Source organism: Lutra lutra, chromosome 9 (assembly GCF_902655055.1).
Source record: "Lutra lutra chromosome 9, mLutLut1.2, whole genome shotgun sequence".
Classification (NCBI taxonomy): Eukaryota; Metazoa; Chordata; class Mammalia; order Carnivora; family Mustelidae; genus Lutra; species Lutra lutra.
This window is the reverse complement of record NC_062286.1, coordinates 83,343,113-83,367,294: the sequence shown is the minus strand read 5'-3', so window position 1 is coordinate 83,367,294 and position 24,182 is coordinate 83,343,113. Positions and strand designations below refer to the sequence as shown.

Below are 24,182 nucleotides of genomic sequence, written 5' to 3'. Positions count from 1 at the left end.
TTATCTTAGGGAGAAGGTGAGGAAGAGAGAGAGCAAGCATGTGCTCGGGTGGGGGGGGACAGAGGGAGAGAACCTTCAAGCAGACTCCCTGCTGTGCATGGAGCCCAATATGGACCTCAACCTCATGACCCATGAGATCATAACCTGAGCCAAAGCCAAGCGTCGGATACTCAACCGACTGAGCCACCCAGGTGCTCCTCTTTTAATTTTTTTTTTAACCATTTAAAAAAGTGAAAACTATCCTGAGCTGTCGGGCAGGTGGCAGGCCAATTTGGCCACTGATTATAGCTATAGTTTGCCCATACCTGGTCTACACAAGTGCCCTATGATAGTATTTATTCAACCAGTCAAGAAAACAAATATTTCTTTTTTTTCTACATTCCTATAGACAAATGTCAGTGTAAAAGCTATTTTCTGGAGTAAGCTGTCACTTACTCCATTCATTTTGCATTCTGGCTTCTCAAAGCTCTACTCTGAGGACCCTTACCCAAGCCACACACAGATGAACAGAACATATTAGTCATCCCCCTTTTAAAAAATAACTGGTTGAAAAAAACAGAAATATAAAAGTGAGTGTACTGCCCTCAGAATGAGCTTTTTATATCTTTCCCGTGTCTAGTAAAACACATTTTAATTAAAGCAGCAATTTTTAAAGACGTACCTTGTACCAATGAATCTTCATGTCCATTTTGTTATGGGTGAATTCACTCAGCTCAGGGCAAACTAAGGACCCAGAGGTTGACAAAGTTAGAATTTGTGGGTACGATATGAAAGGCAGGGAAGCTTCTGTCTTCTCGAAAACCTTGAGCTCAATGGACATTTCATCACAGTAAGAAGCATTTCTGAAGTCAAGGGGGGAAAAGCATAATAAATGACAAGGCAAAATAACAGCAATGCTAAATGAAATTGAGAATATTAAATTCTGGGAATCATCTATCAACTGATGTCAAATTTCAGAAAACTGCAGAGAACTCTGGGTAAGATCTCTAAAATATTTTTTGCAATACTGCATGGGGGAAATGAACTTGGCAAGTTTCTTTTTTAATTTGGGTTTTTTTTTTAATTTTTGGTTCACCTAACTAACCTCAATATCATAATTCTATTAAGACCATAGGACTGGGGAAAGGGCAGAGGCAAAACAGTGATAGAAACATGGGGAAAAAAACAGAAAAACATAAAAATACAGTTATCTCAGCTAAGTAAGTTCCTGGCTACATAATCAACAGAGACCATGAGAACGTGTGCTGTATAAGGAGGGGAAGGGGGGGAGAAGCCTGCACAGCAAAAGATCAAACAGTCTATATCTAAAGAAGGAAGAAAATGTGAAAAATGTCTGTGAGAGAAGTAAGTGATAAAAGCTTGGTACCTGAAAGTAAAAAGAATTAACTCAAATGGATAAAGCCAATATCTAATATCATATTTCATGTCTGCTTAAAAAAAGGAAAAAGATGAACAAACATCTTTGGCACAAAGAAATGCAGAAAGCTATCACCTTGAAAAATACATAATCTCACTGTGGGTCAAAGAAACGCCAATGAGGACAAAAGACAGGTGCACACCTGAAAATAGGCATGGAAGCAGCTGGAAGAGGTGTGTGCCAGGCCCTGTACTCGGTGCTCTTCGTAAGTTATTTCATTTATTGTCCAACCCTACAAGGTAGGAATTATTAGTATATCATTTTTAGATGAGGAAAATTAGGTATACAGAAATGAAGTTACCTCCTAAGACTGCAGAGCTACTTAGAGGTCAAACCAAGGTTAGAAGCCCAGGAGGGTTCTGGGAAAACCCGTAAATTGGGGCAATATCTCCAGAAACCAAACTTATTATACATACCAAGAGTTCCAAACCTATTCACATTATTGATCTGGTAATTACATGTGGGCCAGAGAGTCCATGAAAATAACTCAAAAAAGACTGGTGGGTAGGGAGTAACTTGGTCACCACCCACATTCTCCATGTGGCGTGGCCTCCCCACAGCAAAGGGATGGTGGTCATTAGGGCTGTTCACCGAGTATGTCCAGTTCCCCCACCCTGAGCAGTGGAATTACACATCATGGCCCCACCGTGGGTGATAAATAAGCCTTTGTGGTTTTAAGCCACTCAGATTTGGGAGCTGCTTGATTTAGCAGCATAATCTACCCACGCTGGTTGACAGAAAGGCCAAGTGGGTTCTAGATGAGAAGCGTATAAAAATCACCGGAATAGGGCTGTGTTAATACCTGCCAAAGGGTATTAGGATGACTGCTGGTGATTCTTACTCCACTGGAACCCCAATCTTAGAGCTGGAATAGAGTTCTAGAGATCAACCAGGGAAACTCTCTCACATGCTAAGAAACCTTGACCCTGGGATTTCATCTGCCCCTCTCAATCTCAGAGCTCTCTTTTTCTGCAAAAACAGAAAATAAAGGGGTGCCTGGGTAGCTCAGTTGGTTGAGCATCTGACTCGTGATTTTGGCTCAGGTCATGATCACAGCGTCATGAGATCGGGCCCCACCTCAGGCTCTGAGCTCAGCAGCGTGTCTGCTCAAGATTCTCTCTCTCTCCCTCTCCCTCCACCTGCCCCCCGCCAAAATAAATAAATAAATAAATATTTTTTTAAGAATAGACTATAAAATAAGGCATTAGGTACAATTTTTTTAATCAAGTAGCAAAACAAACTTTAAGACAAACATGACTCAGTTCACATCTCCCTGGTTTTTGCCTATGATCCCTTCAATAGTCAGTAAGTATTGCCTTTGGGAAAGAAAAGGCATTTCCATACATATATATGATCCATCTTCTATGGTGCTCCCCATAACTAGATGCTTCACAGGCTGTGATTTCACAGGACTCCCAACAAACTCTCCCCATTCGAGAGGAGAAATCTGAGATCCATAAATGCCAACTAATAAGACCAAGGTCCTACTGGCTAGAAAATGAGAGGGCTAGGATTCACACTCATATCATTCTATGTCCGAATTCCATTCTTTGTCTACCACACTATTAAATTTTCTTAGTAGCACTCCTTAGGAAAACATTAGAATTTTCTCCTCTAAAAGGTAGGAAAAACTATGCATTTATAGCTACTGTAAAATCAGATATCCACATTGCCCTGAAAGGAAAATAAGAAACTGCCTACCTGTTTCCTAGGCAGGGTCCACTGACAGGACTGAGCACACCACCCCCTACCCCCCCCCCCCCCCCCCGCACACACACACCACCTAAGACTGGGGCAGATATTATCTGAAATTCTCCCATTCACCAGTCATTCCCTTGTGCTATGAATCCACTTTCTTTGGTTCTCTTTCCAAATGAAAATACTCATCGATACAGCTCCTCCTTAAATCAAGCAGATTTAGGAGATGTGCAGGCTCTAAAGCTGGCTGGTAGAAGGAGTGGGCAGCGCCTGGGGGCAGGATACAAGCCACAGCTGGAGAGAGAAGACCAGGAGCACCAGTTCCCAGTCTGCCCTAATCCTTTCAGGAGAACTTAGCCAGGCGAGGTTTAAAATCACCAGCACTAACTGCACCTACAACTTTCTCCTGCAAGAAGTAGCAAGCTTTGCCAAGACCACGGAATAGGAAATGGACAGTCTTTTCAATAAAAGTATTAGGGAAACTGGATAGCCACTTGCAAAAGAATGAAGTCAGACCATTACCTAATGCCTTGTATAAATTTTAATTCAAAATGGGTCAAAGACCTAAACATAAGTGCTGAAACTATAAAAATTCTTAGGTGAAAACACAGGGCAAAAGCTTTTCATTAGATACAGCAATGACTTCTTGGATAGGACATCAGAAGCACAGGCCACCAAAGAAGAAATAGATAAATTGAACTTTATCAAAATTAAAAAAAAAACTTTGTGCATCAAAGGACATTATCAAAAGAATAAAAAGGCAACCCATGACATGGGGGAAAATAGTTGTAAATCATATATCTGGGAAGGGATGGATAGCCAGAATATAGAAAGAATTCCTACAATTCAAAAACAAATAACTCGATTAAGGAATGGATAAAGAAGATGTGGGGGCACCTGGGTGGCTCAGTGGGTTAAGGCCTCTGCCTTCAGCTCGGGTCGTGGTCTCAGGGTCCTGGGATCGAGCCCCACATTGGGCTCCCTGCTCAGTGGGGAGCCTGCTTCCCTTCCTCTCTCTCTGCCTGCCTCTCTGCCTATTTGTGGTCTCTGTCTGTCAAATAAATAAATAAAATCTTTAAAAAAAAGAAGAAGAAGAAGGTGTGATACACACACATATACACACACACACTGGAATATGATTCAGCCATAAAAAAAGAATGATATCTTTCCATTTGCAATGACATGGATGGATTTAGATGGAGTAACTCTAAGTGAAATAAATCAGTCAGAGAAAGACAAAGACTATATGATTTCACTCACAGGTGAAATTTAAGAAAAAAATGTGTTCATCACAAAACAGATGAATAAAATAAAAAAGAGACAAACAAACAAAAAGATTCTTAAATACTGAGAACAAACTGGTGGCTGCCAGAGAGGAGATGGGTGGTGGGATGGGAGAAACAGATGAAGGCGATTAAGAGTATACTTAGCAATGAGCACTGAGAAACGTATAGAATTGTTGAATCATTATACGCTGTACCTGAAACTAACATAACATGGCATGTTAATTATATTTCAATTTTTAAAAGAAATTTAAAATAATGAGACAACAAAAATTTTAAAGTGAAAAATGGGCAAAGGACTTGAATAGACATTCGGCCAATAAAAGACACAGAAAGATGCTCAGCACTACTAATTATTAGGGAAATGCAAATAAAAACCATAATAATATGTCACTTCATGCCCAGTAGGATGGCTATTATCCTTCTCCAAGAAAGACCAAGAAAACAGTAAGTGTTGGTGAAAATGTGAAGAAACTGGAACCTGTGTATACTGCTGGTGGGAATGTAAAATAGAGCAGCCACGTGGCAAACGATATGATGGTTCCTCAAAAAATTAAACATAGAATGACCATTGATCCACCAATTCTCTCCTGGGTTTGTATCCAAAAGAAGTAACAGCAGGGACTCAAAGAGATCTTTGCACACCTATGATCAGATCAACATTACTCACAATAGCCAAAAGCAGGTAGACTGTCCCCTGACAGATAAATGGGTAACCAAAACATGGTGTATTTTTTTTTTATTTTTTTTTAACATGGTGTATTTATGCAATGGAATATCATTCAGTCTTAAGAAGGAAGGAAATTCAGATACACACTTCAGTGTGCATGACCCTTGAAGACACTGTGCTCAGTGACATAAGCCAATCACCAAAGCACAAACACCGTCTGACTCCACTCCTCTGAGGTATTTAAAGTACTCAAATTCACAGAGAGAGACAGAAGGTGGGGGCTGCCAGGAGCTGGGGGACGGAGAAGGAGGAGTTCGTGGTTAATGGGCACAGAGCTCCAATGTGGAAAGATGGAGAGTTCTGGAGATGGACGGTGGTGACGTTTACACAACAAAGTGAATTGGAGAGGATAAAGAGGAAGGGGGCTCCACCCCACATCAGGAGCTCTGACTTCCTGTCTCAGCTCCACACACACCACCTGGGAGCATGTTATTAGTGAGCTTGGTCCCCTCACACGTACAATAAGCAGTTGGACTAACTCATTCCTCAAGTCTCATCCAGTGTTCTACATCAATTTCTTCTCTCCAGGTGGACGTAGGCATGAACAAAATGGATCAAGTCCCTGTGGAACTAGAATTTACATTCTAATGGGGTAGATAACATTAAAAAGGTAAACACATGTGTGTCAGGTGAGGAAAAATACCAGCAGGGGAAAGAGAGGGACTGTCAGGAGTACTGGTTTAGGTAGAGTAGCTAGGGAAGTCTTCTCCAAAGAGGTGAAATTCGAGCAAAGACTTCAATGAAGGGAGAGAAAGAGCCATGAAGGCATCTGGGGAAGGCTCTCAGGTAGGAGGTATTCAGGAACGGTGAGGAGGACAAAAGGTCCTACACACTGGATTTTGAAATCCACATCATCACTGAAGAACCGTGCAAAAGCCCATTCTGGAAGGAGACCCACTCCCTACCCTAGTCCCGGGGAATGTGGGGGTTTACCTGACAGTGCAGATGTAGGTGCCAGAGTCCTCCTGCAATGCTGGCAAGATCCAGAGAGCACCATCCTGGATCCACATTCGTGTCTCTTCTTCCCCTGGGACCGTTGGAGCAGAATCATTCTTACGCCATGTCACGTTGACATGGGGGCTGACAGACGTCCACAGCCAGAGCTGCATCTGGGGGCACCTCAGAACCACAGGCTCCCCTTCCACCCTGAAGTCAGTTTTGAAATGCTTGCCAAGAAATTTGCAGTTTTCTGCTGCCACTAAAGGACAGGGAGACCACAGTCAGGCTTTGGATCCAAAAGCTCCTTTGACAGGCACATCTGAAGAAGCTGAGTGCCCCCAAACAAGTGGTCTGCACCCTGGGAGTCCCATTAACGCCTCCTGTTATAATGATTTCAAAACTCCCAAAAACAACTCTAGGGCTTCTGTCCATTCCAATTTAAATTTTGTGGGAAAAGTTAAATCTGGTTCATATGGCAACAAAAACCGATTAAAAAGTTTGGTCATATTTTTCCACTTGTTGACTCCTTAACATTAAAAGTAGATCTGGGCTGAGTTCAGATAAAGAGCTTAGTTGTGACAGGACATGTGGTTAAACTCCAAAAGCATCTTTTATTGAGGCCAAAGGCACCACTTTCTGGGCTCACTCTTTGGCAGAAATGATGGATGTCCATGACCAGCACCATGAAACGGAGGAGACGGGCAGGAGGAAGGATCTGTCCCACTTTGCTTTTTGAAAACAACAAACTTCACTAGATAAACAACCACGTTTCCCAGAGAAGCTGCAGGCAGGCCCTCTTCAGCTAGATTAGTAAGATTCGGTAGTAAGATTCAGCTAGATTCAGTAAGATTGATTTCTTACCTGTGTGTTCCTCAGGCTGAATGGTGAAGGCTGAAACACTCATTATCAACGTGTACAAGATGAACATCATTTCTGGCAACTTCTGGAGGACACAGGAGATGGAGATCTCAGGTCCAGCACTTGGTAGCCTATAGGAGGAGACAGAGGGGTCACTAGGAGCCAGAGAGAGAACCCCTTGAAGATGGCTCTGGCAGCAGGTTCTGGAGGCTTCCCCTGATGATGGAAATCATTTTGTCTAGAGTTTTTAGCAAGAAAACACAGAAGCTTTGGAATTGCATCTCAGTAACTATACTCACTGAGCATACCTACCATCAAACCCCCAAAGCACTTACAAGGTGTCTTGGAATAGATGTTCCATATCCTAATGTCTCTCTCCTGGAATACACCTTAGCATTCCCTGCCCTGTGCCAAGATGCTCAATCCTCAGCTATGGCCACTGCTCAGGTTCTCTCCTCCTTCAGGTCCCTACTCAGCATCCCTGGTGGTGAGGTCTTCACTGACCTCCCTGTGTGAGCTACACCAGCCTTCTGCCTTGATGCTCCACATTTTTCTTTCCTACTCCATTGCTCTCTATGGCATTCCTCATCAACCATGTCTCCACCCTCTGGAATGCCAGCTCATGGGCTCAGAGATCCTACTTTATTTTACTCACAGCTACATCCTTAACCTCTATTTGTTAATTGAATGAATGAGCGAATTAATCACTAGCTGCCAAAAGGTCCTCATATTTTACATGTCAAAGAACTATTCTTATTGTCTTTATGGATTAACTCTTACTTTACATACACAATGGCAGACTACATACACCATGAACTCTCTGGTCTCCTGGGGGGGGGGAGCCAAATAAGGTCCAAATTGTGAATAACATACACAAGTTCATGAAGCACTCCTGCCTACATACCTTCCCAAGACCAGAGCACCAGGTGCCTCTTACCTCCCTGCAGTTCTCACATCATATCGTAACTACCTGTCATATTAGCTCATCAATGCCTCAACAATACTGCCAACAATCCTCCTCAACACTGAAATGCATGAAACAATAGCCATGGCAATCGTGCCAATCGTGTAAAATGGTTCTGGCTCACAAGTCCGTGGATCAGATGGGGGTTGGCTGTCTTAGATCAAGCTGGGTTAGGCATGGCTCCAGGCTTTGTGTGGGAGCTAAGTCGGCTCCATGTGTCTCTCATCCTCCCTGGATCTATGACTGCCTGGGAGATAGATGAACCTCTTCTGTGATGGCAAAAACAGAAGCAACATGGACAAGAGCACTCAAAGCCTTGCCCAGAACTAGCTCATTCCCATGTGCCCCACATTCCATTTGCCAAAGCAAGTCACATTGCCAGAATTGCCATCAGTAGGGCAGGGAAATTACCCCCACCTCTAGTAGGAGGAGTTCCAAGTTATGCCAGGAGGGGAAACACGTGGGAGCAACCATGACACCTACTACACCTGTTTGTAATGTGGCTCCGCATGGGTGGGGACAGCCTTGAGTCCCCGGAATAAGCCTGGTCTTATTCATAGCCCTCAAGGCCTACAAGATGCCCAGTCCCAGAAAATGCCAGTGAGTATTTATGATCAGAAACTAGCAAGGACTTGAAGTGATGAGTGAGTCCAGAAAAAAAAAAAAAGAAAGAAAGAAAATTTCCCTCCCACCACCCCTCCCCCATTTCCTTAAAGTTTAACTTGTTTCCTGTTCCTGGAACAGATATCATTGTGAATGTCTCACAGTAAGCCCACAGGGCCCTTAGGTGGCCAGGGCAGGGTTAGCAGACTGAGGAAGTAGTCCTTGCATGCTAGAAACCCTCGCTCATCAGAAGGCATGTGCTCAGAATTGCAGCCTGAACTCCCCCTCTGGTGATGAGGAGCCAGGATGGGTAGTGAATGACCTGAGATGTTCCCCTTCGCTGGGTGTCTGCCCCAGGGCTGTTTCCTCTAAACTCTTCCTGCTTCTGCATGGTCTTATCCTTCACATGTTTCTGAAACACAAATATTTCCTGTAACTTTAACCACTAACCCCAGCCTCAGGTTAATCAGGCCACTTGATTAGCATAAACATCACATCAGCATTGACCAAAGTGCTTTGTCCTCTGCACCCACATTAGCTTCTCACGTCCCTAACTGTGCTGGTCCCCGCCAGACTCACTGGTTCTCTAGAAAGGATATGAAAGATGTTGGAATCAAATACACATGTATAACCAATACCACATATCCGAATAAGTGAACAAAGTCAAGGATGGTGACACAGGGACACGTGTAATAGTGACAGCTACTGAGCTGAATACTGAGCTTCTATTCTCTCATTTTACCCCCATGATGTGAGTATCATGCCAATTTGACAGATCATATAATAGAAGATATTAAGGAGGTTATGTAGCTGAACTAATATCTTACAACTAGTAAGCAGGAATTAAAGTTTAAACCCAGGACTACTGATTCCAAAGCCCTAACTCTTCAAAAATATAGTTTCTATGACAGATGCTGCTAGTTTCCTCTTCTAATATCAGTCTTTTCCTGCTTCCCCAATTATAGAATACCTAACTCAACTTGGCACATCACTAGCCCACATAAAGACTACATTTCCCATCCTCCCTTGCAACTAGAAGTGGCCACGTGACAGAATGTAGGCCAATAAAACGTAGGTAGAAAAGTAGACTCCTTCTGGGAAGTTGACTTTAAAGTCTCCTCTAAAGACTTCAAGGTCTCCACTGGTCTGCCTTTCTGTTGGCTCAGTCTGGAAGTGATGGGTGAATTGTAGCCATCATGTTGGGCCACAAGGCACAGGCCCCTGGCTGGCAGTGCTGGGGTAATAAGACAGGAGCATGAGTCCTTGGTGGCTTGGCTTCGTGGAACAGCTCTCCCACCCTAGACTTTTGGTTTCTGGTTTTTTTTTTTTTTTTACGTTTAGACTTCCTGCCATACACAGCCAAACCTAATCCCAATATGCAAACTTTCCGAAGTTTATGAAAAGGACCCCGGGAAAAGGAGCCCTGCCGGGGCTGTCCCTAGTCCTCTTTCTGATACTCAACAGTTTCAGAGCACCAATTCAGCTCAAAGGCAGAGGAGCTGAGCAGCCTCCCTTTGGAGGGGAGCACCCCCCCCCCACCCCCGCCAAGACCGGTGCAGGCTTAGCCTTGATTTATGTGCTTTGTAACCAAGTTTAAAATTATTTTTATGCCAGAAAGTCTGGCTGATGTTAGCTGAGGCTTCACAGAGCTACAGAGCAGAAAGTGTCCTAGAGAAATCCCCTCACTTTCTTTTTCAGGTGTTGAAAGCACCTTGGACATTAATCCTCTTCTCAAAATCGCACGTGTGGTCAGAGTGAAATGTAGAGATGTTTCAACAAAGGTCCTGTTCCAGTGGAACAAAATCCTAAACTGCTGTCCTCCTCAAGCAACAGCTGGCCGTTCTCCATCCCCCCGCCTTAGCCCCCTTCCAACCCAACCCTGGGGGACCCCTTCACTCAAGGGAATTGTATTGGTTTCCCTATGAGGACTTGGGCAAAACAGCCACTTTACTGTGACCTCTTCAGGAAGTGGCTTCAGGTAATTAAACCGCAAACACGGAGTAGTGATCATTTTCAAAAATCAAAACCTCAGGGGGAGGCTGGAACCAAAATTGCCATAGTGTGGGAAAGAGTTAGTCTTTGGCAGGCCCAAAGGAAAAAGAATTTGTTCTGCAGAGGTTTGCAGCAAAACATTCCTCTCCTGACCTACTTTCTTTCAATGTGTCTTTACATTACAGACAATTTGATATTTCAGCTTGAATCTGAGTTGACCTTTTTACTGGAAGAAAGAAATTTTAAAGGCAGCTGTTTCCAAGAATTTGAGTGACTTTTTTTTTTTTTTTTTTTTTTTTTTGGTCACACAACCATGTTTCACTATACCCTGTTTGAAAACAGAGGGATGAGATGAAAAGCCGGTCTGCGCATAAGGAAATCTCTGACACTGTGTGAAGAGTGAAGGGAGGGAGAAAGAACACAGCTCCCCGGGCTCAGCCTCCTGATCACAGTCTGCTTCACTTTCTCATTTAATTCTGAAAAGTTCCAACAGACCAAAAAGGTGAGAGAACGGTATAACACCCGTATGTATTCTACCTAGATTCACCAATTATTAACATTTGGCTTTATTCTATTTCTCTCTGTCTCTCTCTCTCTCTCTCTCTCACACACACACACACACACACGCATATATATTATATACACATATACCTATTTTTCCCCTGAACATGGGAAAGTGGCAGACATTCTCACACTTCACCCCTAAAGACTTTAGAGTGCATGGAGAACACATTTTTAGCAGACTGAGGACAAATTGGTAAGTAAATAATAGAATGATAGCTCCAGAGGTAAATTTTCAGGCATTTAAAGTAATGCAACATCTTACTCCATAATATATTTTAATGTATCTCTTGATTCACTGAGCTTTAACTTCTCTTTATTTCTGTCTTCACCTTGTTACCGGAAGTTTATAGGCAACTGCCCATCTCGGAGTCAGGAGGTACAGTCATCCAAATAAAGCAAAACAAAGGTGACAGATCTTGAATATTAATGAGCTCAAATAGTTTATCAGGCCTGACGCATACTATTTGTCACCTCCAGTTTGTAAAATAAATCCCTAAAAACCGACACATGTTGGGGCAGGCGTGTGCTTTAAAATCTTTTGACACCCATGGGAAAATAAATATTTGCACTAAAGTGAAGCTTGGGAAATTTTTTAAAATTCAAAGCAGAGACAAAGTGAGTATTTTGAACTCAGTCTCTGAAAAGCACAGAACATGAAGAGTTTGGGGAATAAGGAAATACAAACAAATGTAAATAAATAAATAACAAGGTCCTATATTTCTCTGAAACTAGAAGCAGGTTTGAGGCAGCTTTTTTTTTGCTTTTTTTTTAATATACTGGCTCAAAGCAGAACCCTGAATGGGTTGTCCACAGCTTATTGCTGTTTCTACCGAAAAGAGAGAAGCTGCTTTCCCCAACACACACACACACACACACACACACACACACACCCCAGAACTGAGGGAATTCAGTGCAGCCTGGTGAGACTGTTTCTGGTCTGCATGGCTGTGTCAGGATAAGAGCACCTCAATGTCCTTGATCCTAGTGGGTCCTGGGGAGACAGAATTGTTTTCTGGGAGCCATGGCACAGGAAGACCCATCTTTGGGCTACGATGGGCTGAATCTCAAGGGAAAATTTAGAGAAACTCAGACTTGGCTCCACTAATGGCTGCAGGCTCACTATTTTTTTCTTTCTCCCAACAAGTGTCCCTTCTCTCTAAAAGCACTCTTTCCCTGTCAAACCTTTTGGACTTGGCCAACTTCTGCCCCCAAGAACCACTGACTAAGAGATTCGGTAAATCAACCCAATTCATCTCCCCACTCTTTCAAATCCTCTGTTTACACTTTGCATTCCCAGTAAGGCTGAATCATTCAGAACCCCCCGCAGACTGGACCATCAGCCACAGATACTTTCTTCACCTTCTTCCTGAATCAGGCCCTCTCACAGGCTAGCCCCCCACAAGACCACTCCTCTAGCTCAGAATGATTGCCATCCTCCTGAAAAATGACTGATGCAGAAGCTCCATCCATGAGGCGCTCAGTATGAATCCACCAGGCTTTAAGTTCTCCCAGCCTGGTATCTGCATAAGAGGAATTTTCCACTCTAAGAAATTCCAGAGGGCAACACTCATGAGCCTGGAAGAGTGCATCATCCCCATTATAAACATGAAGCAATGGAAATAGACTCAGATACATTTAGTAACTTAGCCAAGGCCACAAAGCTAATGCAATGTTAAAGTGGAATGCAAACCTGAGTCAACATAGTCTTCAGCCTTGGTATTCCTCCCCTGCTCTGTAGAAGCACCAGAACCCAAAACTAGAGGGGATGCCATGAGCCATTAAGCTTAGCAGCCTACCCTAACAGTCTTCCCAAACCTGGCATCCTCCACAGATGGCCAAGTTTACCCCTCATTAGATGGGCACTTCCAGTCTTGGGAAGTACACATGATCAGAACCTTCTGTCATTTCAGAATGCAAATCTGCCTTCTCCTAAGCTCCACTCCTTGGTCAGATGCCACCCCAGGAGGCAGCTCAGAAGTCTAGCTGTATCTTGCAGCGGTCCTGAGAGTGAGGGAGTCTATATAGGAGAGCACATCGACTCGAGAGTCTGAAAGAACCTTGTAGGCCAGCTGGATGGTTCGGTGCCAGGGGGTAGATCACATTGCCTCTGAGAGGCTTAGTCTGTTCATCTATAAAATGGCTGCAGCCTGGCGTGTAGCAGAGGGGGGCAGATGGTGTGTGATGTGTACAGAGCACTGGCAAAGAGAAATCACCCGACGAGTGGTGGCTCTCATCAGCATTTTACAGAAGCAGACCCCAAAACTCAGGAGGTGACTAACTTTCTCAGGATCCTGCAACTGACAGAACTAAGGGAGAAGTCAGAGATGCCACCGTCTGTGTTCTTACTAAGTCCTGCTGAAGGTCCATCCCACAGCCTGAGAACTTTCAGTACTGTAGGTAATAACTTACCTAGCACCAGTTGCTATTAAGAAAGGTGTTCAGCTTTACCTAGTGGAATCAGAAGCCTGACGCCTAAAATCCCTATCATAGAAGGGCGCTTAACACGGAAACACACAATCACACACACACACACACACACACACACACACACACACACACACACGTGCGCAATCAACACCCAGTGTGTGGCCTTCCCATGCTGTCATTCAGACTGACATCTTAGTGATAGAGCCTCTAAGCACACACAGCAAGAGACTGAAGCCGGATTCACTCTACCATTAACTGGCTGTGTGAGCTTAGGCAAGTCACTAACCGATTTACCCCATCTGGGAAACAGTTTCTTCATCTAAAATAAATACAAGAGCTGAGCTGCTGAGAACTCTGGCAACCCTCCCAGCCACTGAAGTCCTGAAAGTTCCAAATCAGGTTGAATTTGCACTTAAGCTTCAGCCCTGGACACAGGTTCCTTTTCAAAGGCACCAAATCCGGGGCTTTAATCAGATAACCACCAAATCTCATCAACTCACTTGCGGGACTCCCAAAGCCAGCAAAGAGCTGAGGCACAGCTCGAGACTTCTGACTTCTCCTGGGAATAGGAGTTCTAGGTCTTTTGGGCTACCCGCTGGGTAACGTTAGCTCTGTGCTGATATGGGACAGGTACCACACATCGTAAGCTAAAGGTGGCTTTCAACCTCTTATAATCTGAGTGTATGTAGTGAACACCTCAGATATTTAAATTATCAGTCATCCAGAAAACTTGTCCATCTGAAATATAACATGGACAGAGAAAACAAAGACAGAAAGACCCAAACAGGTGAAAGAGAGCCCATAAGATCCTGGCATGAAGGCATGGATATTTTACTCCTAGAAGTGGATTGGCAGCTCTCTTGCAATAACTCATTCTCCGTGTCTACGAGTGTTGTTGCTTCTCAGGGTGACAATTATACTTTCTAAGGATGGCCACAACAGTACCTCCCATCTTACACAGTCCTCTGCAACGTGACGGTGCCACTCTGCCAGCAAAATGTGGAGCCCAACTCACCAACCTTGAATATGGGCCAGCCTGTGACTGGCGTCTAACCAACAGAATGATGCTGGGTGAGAGCTTCTAGCTGGGGTCTTTTGGATGCTTGCTCTGGGGAAAGCCAGCCACCATGTAAGCTGTCCAACCACCCCGAGACCACCTCACAGAGGAGGTCACTTGTAGGGGGCCGAGTTCACAGTTCCAGCTATGTCTGGCCTCCCAGGAATCCCCTCAAAGACTCCAGCCCTGTAGGTAAAGCCATCTTAGACTCCCAGAAGAGTCAATTCACTAGCCAAGTAAGTACCACTGCTTGAACTCAATCAAACCACATGGAACAGAAGAAATCACCTAGCAGAGCCCCTCTCAAATTCATGACCTACAAAAATATGTGAGTTATAATGACATGTGTGTTGTAAGCTGCTAAATTTGGGGGCATTTTGTTATGCAGCAGTATGCAACCAGAATTAGAAGCAGATTAGAGGTAGCAAATTAGAAAGGGACTGGGCTGGTGGACCAGAGAACATAGAGCAGGGAGAAGCAGCTGATGGCCTAATAACACAGGAGACAGAAAGACATTAAGATAGATGCAGCGGGGGGAAAGAAAGAAAAACATTAAGACAGTGCAAGAATCAAAGTTACGGCAATCAGGAGCCATTAAGAGCAGACACCAGTGGTCCCCTCCACCTCCCTGTGCCCGATGGGGGCATCAGGGTGTTACAGCACAAAACAGTTGATGTTCATGGTGATTTCCATGAATCTTGAAGAACAGTTTAAATTTTGTTCAGAATCCAGAACTCTTAGCATCTCCAATTTTCTGCCACTATGCCCCCAAAGAAAAGGGAAGACCAAAGTCCTCCTCAGAAAGGAGGGAAGGAAGTTCATGTGACATATTCCTTCCTGGTAGGAAGGGGAAGTAGAAGAAAAGGCTTTGGGGTGGGGGCGGGGTGTTCAGGGTAAAAGGAAGGAAACCACAAGAGGAGGTAGGCATATTGGCCCGCTCCTGACTCTGAGTTCAAAACCCGAGGGCAAAGAGACAGAAGGCCTGCTAGCCTGAGTTTCTCACTGATAGGGAAGAAACCCAGATACTTATCTGTGCTTCAAGTGGGGAATGGGAGGTAAACTGAGATCTGGGCTAATTTGGGGCTGCTGTGATAAAGGACAAGGTGACCTGGAGCTGGATATTCAGTCCATAAGGAGCAGTGTGGCCAAAGATGAAAACATGTCTCCACCAGCTGGTAAATATCACTTAACCAAGCCCTGAGCTCTCTGTCCTCTGCTACCATGCCTTTCCTGGGGCTCCTTGGAGATCCTCGCAGTCTAGCAACAGATCCTATAGCATCTGTTCTGACTGGTTGGTGCTCGTCCCCTGCTGGTTGTCAAATATTTTGAGTATCACCTGCACAAGTGGTCAGTCAAAGCCAGATGAGAACCGTGGCCTGGTGAAGACACAGAGAGCCTGTGGAGCCAGTGAGGGGCACAGTGGGCCCAAGTTGGCCATTGTGACGGCTCTGACCCAGCTGCAAGATCAGACTATGGGTTTTCCCAGCTACAGACCTCAGCAGTAGATTTGGCAGGACACCCCATGACCAGCCAGGTCCAGGGACATCTCCATGGAAACCAGTGAAGGCCCCAGGCCATCAGATGTGAACTGCCACCCTAGGGCATGGCTTCCATACTCTCAGGCTCCTTCCTGGCTAGAAGAAAGCAATGAGGTGAGAAACTGAAAGCCTGAGCATTTACCCCCAAAGAATAAATCTAAGAGAAGCAGATGTGAGCCAGCAAGATGGAGAAGACATGGTACTAAAGGGACCTCAATCACCAAATGAAATGCTTGTTAGAAAAGTTAGAAAAGAAAGGTACATTTTTTGGCATCAGTTTGCAGTGAATATAAATTTTCACCATGCTACATATATTTTAAAAATATTCTCTTCCAGGGCTGCCTGGGTGGCTCAGTCAGTTAAGCATCTGCCTTTGGCTCAGGTCATGATCTCAGGGACCTGGGATCAAGTCCCACATCTGGCTCCCTGCTCAGCACGGAGTCTGCTCTGCCTGCTGCTTTTTTTTTAAGAAAGAAAAAGAAATATTTCCTTCCAAAATTAAGTTGCCAAAAAAAGGGGGGATTTTCTGTTTATGCTTTGAAAGACCATCTTCCATCCCTGGAAAATGTGCCCACCCAGAATGGCTAGTCCTCTGAGAGTCACAGAAGGTGGCAGCCTTCCCCAGCCCTGTGTTCAGCATGTCCATACAAGCAGATAAAAGTCAAGCAAAAACAAACAATTGAAAACCCAAGTGATTTTTATCTCTATTGTGTGGGGGAAATCCCTTGCCACAAGAAAGCTCACTATTTAGCTGAAGACAGCCCAGACTGACTGGGTTTTCCAGAGACCCAAAAAGTCCCCAGAAGCCCTTCGCCCTCCTCTGTCTGGGAGTGAGTGTTCCATTCACACACATAGTCCCTCTTTCTACTCTCAGCGTTGGGATGTCCCACCATCTTGTCCCAGCGCCAGGAAGAGATCTGTGAAGCTGAACAGTCTGAGATCCTGTTTTCTCCCCTGCCACTCCCACCCAACTAAGCAACATGCCATGGTAGACAGACTCACGTTCACCAACATCTGGTACTTTTCTACTTTGGGGTACACACAGGATGCCACATCTCAGGGATAGCCGCAGGACAGGTTATAGCCATGAAAAGTAAGTGGGAAGGGCATGGGTCACTTGCAAGCCTAAGCATTTCATTTCTGGTGCCCTACCCTCTAGCCCCCTTTTCTCTGAGCCCTCGTTTATTGATGGTGGCCACATAGGATGATCAGGTCAACCTGATAGGAAGATGAGGTCTACTTCCATCCATGTCTCCACTCCAGTGCATCTCCATGTCTGTTTCTCCTTCTGCTAAGTAGGAGAACACCTATTTCCCATCCCAGCACCCATGTCCAAACAATCTAACAGACGGTCTCCATGAGTTCTCTTTTGAAAATGTCCTCGGTGGCTATCATGAGCCATTATGGTCAGACACAGCTGACCGATGACAATGACACTGCATGAGCAAGAGAAATGTGTTATATTAAGCTACTGAGATGTTTTAGGTTATCTATACATTGGACTGATATGCACAACAATCGAAGAGAAGAAATAAGACATCGTACTCATTTTCTGTTGCTTTGTAGAAATCCCACAAACTCAGTGACTTAAAATAACACCCCTTCATTAGTCATACTGTCATGGGTCAGATGTCTGTGTCTCATCTTGGATGAAGTCTCTGCTGAGGGTGTAAGAGACTACCAAATCCCAAGGTTCTGTTCCATGTGTTTGCTGCTAGAAGTCAGTTCCTTGTGATTGTATAAACTGAGGTACCCACTTTCTTGCTGGCTGTCAGCCAAGGCCACGGTCAGCGGCTGGAAGCTGTCCACCATTTCCTGACCTATGGCCATTTCCACAAGACAGTTTGTTTTTTCAAGACCAATAGAGCAACATCAGATGTTGCTTCAACTCTCTCTGACCTCTTGACTCTAATCTCTGGAACTTTTTTTATTTTATTATTTTTTTAAGAGCCCACTTGGTTGTTTCAGGCATGCTCAGGAAAATTCCTTTTGATTAACTTCAAGTCATCGCATCAGGGTCTTAAATTACACCTGCAAAATTCCTTTACCTTGGTGGCAGAAGGTAAACGTAATCATGAGGATGATATCCCCTCACATTCATATATTCCATCCTCATTCAGGGGAGGGGGAATTACACAAGGGCATGGATCAGTGGGGGGTCATCTTAGAATTCTGTCTACGGCAGACATTTAAAAAACCATTCTGATTAATATTAGCTCTAGAAAATCCAGGACCCATCCAACGCTGTACATTCACTTCTTCCTTGCTCCCAAGTAAGAAAAACTTGGTTCAAATATTCTGAAGCTTTGCTACTTAAAGTGTGGTCCATGGACCAGCAGCATCATTTGTGAAGAAATGCAAAATCTCAGGCTCCAACTCAGACTTAGGCATTGGGATTACGGGCATATCAACAGGATTTCTAGACAATGGAGAAGCACTCGTCTTTAAACTGCCTTATTCTTGGGGCGCCTGGGTGGCTCAGTGTGTTGAAGCCTCTGCCTTCGGCTCAGGTCATGATCCCAGGGTCCTGGGATCGAGCCCCACATCGGGCTTTCTGCTCATCGAGGAACCTGCTTCCTCCTCTCTCTCTGCCTGCCTCTCAGTCTACTTGTGATCTCTGTCTGTCAAATAAATAAAGAAAATCTTAAAAAATAATAATAATAAAAAATAAACTGCCTTATTCTTAAGTAGAGTAGGCAGAAGCTGACAGGGAATGAGAGCAGAGATTATAGTAAACCCCTATGTCCTGATCACCACAGCTCTTCAGAGGGGTTTCTGAAATTTTGCTGTCAGAATCGTATGATCTGATGATGATGATATTGAAGATGCTAGCTAACATTTACTGAACACCAATAAATGCAGGCAGTAGGCAAAGTTTTCCGTTATTTTCCCCAACATTAAGTGAACTACATATTATTATTTTCATTTTAGAGATGAAGACATTGGGGCTTACAGGAGTTAAATAACTCCTCTAAGGAAATATAAATAAAAGGAGGGGCAGGTTTTGCTCCTGATCCCTTTCACTCTGGGGGTATGTGATCATATTGTCAAAGCCAGTCCACAAATCACAAACTGGGATCTGGGCCACTTCAGCTTGTGAGTATGCGTTATTCAGCTGGAATGTTGATGTTAGTCTTCGCTGAATGTATTTCCCAAGAGAGAAGCTCATTCCAATTGGCCACTGGCCTTATCATTTATAGCCTCACATATTTGATTTACTGCATGGCCCCCCAATACACTCAAGTTTGAAATCCCCAATGAAGCCCACATATTCTTAAATGTCCCCTTGATGTTTCATGAAAACTTTGGGTGGTATGAATACTTTCCAGAAATCCTTAACCATAGCAAAGAACCTCTGCTCCCTACCCCATCCCTGTCATCCGATGAGTGAAACTAACATCCAGAAGCTAAGTTATATGACTAAGTTGCATGGCAAGATAACTGGTCTTAAGCTGGACTCATTGGGCCCACAGTCAAATGCCACAATCATTCACCTCCTTCTGTTTAGGAAATTATTTTTGCTTATTATGAAACAGAGGTTCTTAACCAAAGTGTGTTTCAGAAATGTTTGTAGGGAGTTTAATACAGATTTTCAGACTTCTCTCGTGTGCACACTACTGGTGAGTAAAATGCCCATTTATCTGAAATTTATCAGATAAATTACAAGTTCAGAACACAGGGTTTGAAGGAAGAGAGGAGGAGTCCCTGAAGAGTTAATAAAAAGTGGGACAGTAAGGAGTGTAAGAGATGGAATAGTGCAGGGGATCTCGGCCTTGGGTATACATCAGAACTGCCTGGAAGGTTTTCAACACTACTAATGCCCAGGTCCCAGCCCCCAACATGAATGATGTAATTGGTCCCAGGTAAAGGGATTTTTAAGAGCTCCCCAGGTGATGGTAACGCTCGGCCAGGGCTAAGAACCATCGGAGCAGGGACTCTGAGATGCCAGATGACCAACAACTCCATCACTGTTTCTATTGTGGCCCCCCTGGTTCTGGCCCATCGGCCGGCCACAGAAGCTTGCATATTCCCTTCATCTCTTGGCTGCTCTTTGCCACCCTCTTCCCTCCTATGTTAGGCAATGTCCCTTCATGAGTGGAGAACAAAACCGTTAGGAGCCTGAGGTCAAGTTCCAGACACTGAGATACTTATCATTCCCTCTGCACCTGTTTGTCCATCTGTTAAATAGAACTCTCCTATTTAAGACCTCCAGCCTCTAGCATTCATGTCAAACCCAGCAGGTCTCTGTGACTTCTGTTTTGAAAATGGCCTCAAACATTTCTTGTCCTGAAACAACTCAGTGTGCTACTGGATCTAAAGCCTCTTATTATCACCTAAGGAAGTGGTTCTCAAAGTGTGGTCCGCAGACCAGCAGCAGCAGAATCAGCATCACCCGGGAACTTCTACCTCGGACACCCTGCACATAAGACTGGATCACAATCTGAGTGGATCCAGCAGTCTGTGCTTACTAAGCCTCAGGGGTGCTAGTTCACCCTCAAGTTTGAAACGCACTGGCCAAAATCACCATCATGACCATGTGCCCTCGTCCGGACAGCTGGTGATGTTCACAGAAAAAGACAACTCAAACCCGTATGACTCAGGCTTTGTCCGTTGCATTTTCATGTGACACTGACTTCTGCTAGCCCAAGGGAGGCGAGGAGGGACGGAGTCTGAGGGTCTTGATCACACAGGGGTTTGCTGTGTAACAGCTGGGGGATAAGGTCCGGTGGGAGCCAGAAGGTTGAGGGGACACCTGCTGGTAGGGCTTGGCAGGTGCTCCCAGGCAGCTGGGAACCAATGGGGCAGAGACTGTGCTCCCAGAGCCTCTGACACTATCCAAGCTTCCTGCTGGCCTTTTAGGGTAACCAGAGGCCAAAACATGGAAAATGCAATAGAACTGAACAAAACTAATGAGATGTGAGAGAAGGTGCTCTTCCTGTTGTGCGTGTGGGAATATCGCACTGAGCCGGTGGGAAGGAACCCACTGCCCTCTTGGGATGGCAAAGCTCAGAGAGAAGAGCCAGGGCAAGACTGAGCTTGGTGGGGTGGGGTGAACTGCTGAGAGGGAAGCTGGCCGCATCTCCCTGCAGACCCCGAGCAGCTAGGGGAACCCTGCAAGGTCAAGTCACTAAACTATTTACAGAAGAGGAAACCCAGACAGATGCCAGCCTTGACCTAGATCACAGCACTTCAGTGGCAAAGCTGGGGGCCACAACATAGGCAACTCCTGAGGGAGCTGGGGTCCCACGAGGAGCAAAGGACTTCCAAGGGGAGGGATTCAAGAGAGAGTGCACCAAAGAGTGAGAGCCAATGTTTCAGCCACACCCACAGAGTGAGCCGGGCTACTCGAAGTGCTTTACATGATTCATACTCATTTACTTTTCCCACGACCCTATGATCCTCCCCATCGAGTTCACTATTTACAGATGGGGACACTGAGGCACTGAGGGGTTAAAAATAAATTGTGCAATTTACTTAATAATAACTGAGGATAAAAAGCAACTTTATTTTTAAAAATTGTACCCAGTGTTATTATTTCACAATAATGAAGCAGAGGATAAAGGTAAGCTTAATGCTGCCTGGCTATCAATTACTGGCCAGCTGCTGGCCACCAGGTAGATGACCTCTATTCAAAGGGTACCCCTCATTCACTATAGCATAGAGTTTTTTAAAGACAGTTATGATATGGACACACATGTGACATATAGCTAGGAAGAGGGAACGTCTCTTGAGAACTTGAACGCAGACCTTTTAGCCCCACGGCTTAACATTTTCCCACCACGATCTGCTCACTACTCCTCTGAGACAACCCGGAACACTGGCCCTCAGCCAGCTCTGACAGCACGAGTGTTAGAAAAATTACACCTACTTTTATTTTTTTAAAATTTTTTTTTAAAGATTTTATTTATTTATTTGACAGAGAGAGATCACAAGCAGGCAGAGAGGCAGGTAGAGAGAGAGGAGGATGCAGGCTCCCTGCTGAGCAGAGAGCCGGATGTGGGGCTCGATCCCAGGACCCTGAGATCATGACCTGAGCCGAAGGCAGCGGCTTAACCCACTGAGCCACCCAGGCAACCCTACACCTACTTTTAAAAAGAAAACATGCCATGCTAGAAAACCCCCTGACCTTCCGAAGAAGCAACCCTCTAAATTCAGTATAAGCCTCACAGGCACATGTTCTCCCGAGGTGACTGTCGACAGCTAAGAGTCTCCTTTAATTGGATCCCACAGCATTTTTACCTGTCACTGTGAATCACAGAAGATCCTCAGAAATCCTCTGATCCAGCCCGTTTTTGACAGAGACACTAAAGCCTAAGAAGGTCAGGGTCACCTTCCAACATGTGAAGGTCGCAGAGATGAGGAATAGCACCCAGAGAAGGCACCCAAGGTCCAGAGACACCAGGAAAGCCACCCCTGAAATGGAACCCAAGTGTCCAGATTTCTCTCCCTCTCTCTCTCTCCCCCATTGTCATTCCTCTCTCTCATTCCCTCTCTCATTCCATTTCTCTCATTTCCTCTCTCTCTATTCCCCTCATTCCATCTCTCTCTTTCTCTCTCTCATTCTCTCTGTCCCCCATTCTTTCATTACCTCTTTCTCTCATTCCATCTCTCATTCTCTCTCATTCTCTCTCCCTCTCTCTCCCCCCTCATTCTGTCATTCCTCTCTCATTCCTTCTCTCTCACTCTTTCTCTCGTTCCCTCATTCCATCTCTTTCTCATGCCATCTCTAGTTCTCTCCCTCTCATTCTCTCTCCCCCTCATTCTTTCATTACCTCTTTCTCTCATTCCCTCTGTCTCACTCATTCTCTCTCCTCATTCCATCTCTCTTTCTCTCTCACAGTCTCTCTCCCTCTCTCTTCCCCCTCATTCTGGCACTCCCTCTCTCTCATCCTCTCTCTCTCTCTCTCTCTCTCTCTCTCTCTCAAAAGCCTCTTACCTGCAGCCCTGCATTCTTTGACCTTGTTGCTTCTCGCCTGGGGAAGGCTGCCAGGCCTGACTTTTACCTTCAGTGGAAACTGGGCAGTCCAGGCCGGGATTTATATCCCCGTCCTCCAGGGATTTCCTAATAGGGCTTGTGTCACTCTCTCTGACTGAATGGCTATGGACACACCTTTTCCCTCTTCACAGGGGAGCACCCTCTCGGCGACGGCACTGGGTGCGTGATCATTCAGATGGGGAAGTGGCCAAGGACACTGCGCGCAAGTTTCCCTATTTTTTTGTGACTCGCTAAAACTTGCGTACTTCCAGCTGAGAGGCAGTTTTGAAGTGATGTCTATTCTGCTGGCCGTGGCCCCATCAAAGAGAAAAGGAGGTCTTCGGGTCTTCAGCCAGTGGGCTGGTAGGTGTTTTCCCCCACAGAACATCTCTTCTGGGATAGAAGGGAAGTTAAGCTTTGAGTCCCCTGGTTCCCAGTCTTATATGATGTTTAATTGTGATGCGAAGGAAGAGGGTGACTTTCCAAGTCTTTATTACCACTTGTGGAATTTGCCTAACTGAATAGCTTGTCCTCTTAGAAATGGAACTTCGGTCCTAAGTCATGTCTGTACAAAACAAATGCCTCCTAACTCCCCCTGCAGGAGCTTGCCCAGGGCCCACTGAGACCCCATGCAAGGCCTCAGATGCACAGACCCCACAGCAGCCCTCCCCCTGCCGGGTTCACTGCCCCTGCTGTCTGCCTGGCTGGCTTGCACCACCCCCCAGGTCCAGTGCCCTCCCTGAGATGAACAGGAAGCCACGTGGAAAAGGATATGAACTTGGCCAGGACCAGGGCAAGGGTTGGGGATGTGAGCCCTCTGGGTCACGTGTCCTCTTGTTGGGCTGAGCTGCGTGGTGTAGGCAGGGGTATAACATGGACCCCCCATGTTGGAGGATGGAAAAGAACACTTACCCGAATGTCCTTTAAAATCCATGTTGCTAACCTTAATGGCACTTTTCATCTAACTGACTCAGATACTGGGGTTCTTAGAGGTGGAAAGGCAGACGAGAAATGTCTAGAGACAAGTCAAAACAAATGGCGCACGTTAAAAGGGCCCACAGGCCCTAGATTTATCCTTTTGCTAACAAGGAAGAGAACTCCCAGGGAATCTCAGCTCAGATTGGGTAAACAAAATC

At 45.1% G+C, this 24,182-nt stretch overlaps 1 protein-coding gene across 2 annotated transcripts in view; it reads right to left on the bottom strand.

Moving 5' to 3' along the window:
- Positions 1–23,211, bottom strand: part of IL1R2 (interleukin 1 receptor type 2) — a 33,082-nt gene extending 9,871 nt beyond the window's left edge. Inside the window, exons 1-4 of one of the 2 annotated variants that reach the window (XM_047746873.1) lie at positions 23,008–23,211; positions 6,929–7,056; positions 6,062–6,326; positions 662–842 (exon numbers count right to left, since the gene is read on the bottom strand). In XM_047746873.1, coding sequence (XP_047602829.1) covers positions 662–842; positions 6,062–6,326; positions 6,929–7,056; positions 23,008–23,021 — 588 coding nt within the window. In that variant the 5' untranslated portion in view covers positions 23,022–23,211. Of the gene's footprint in view, positions 1–661; positions 843–6,061; positions 6,327–6,928; positions 7,057–7,260; positions 7,372–23,007 lie in introns of those variants that run through there. The other variant, XM_047746871.1, reaches the window with a different exon arrangement.
- Between the last annotated feature and the right edge of the window lie 971 nt (positions 23,212–24,182).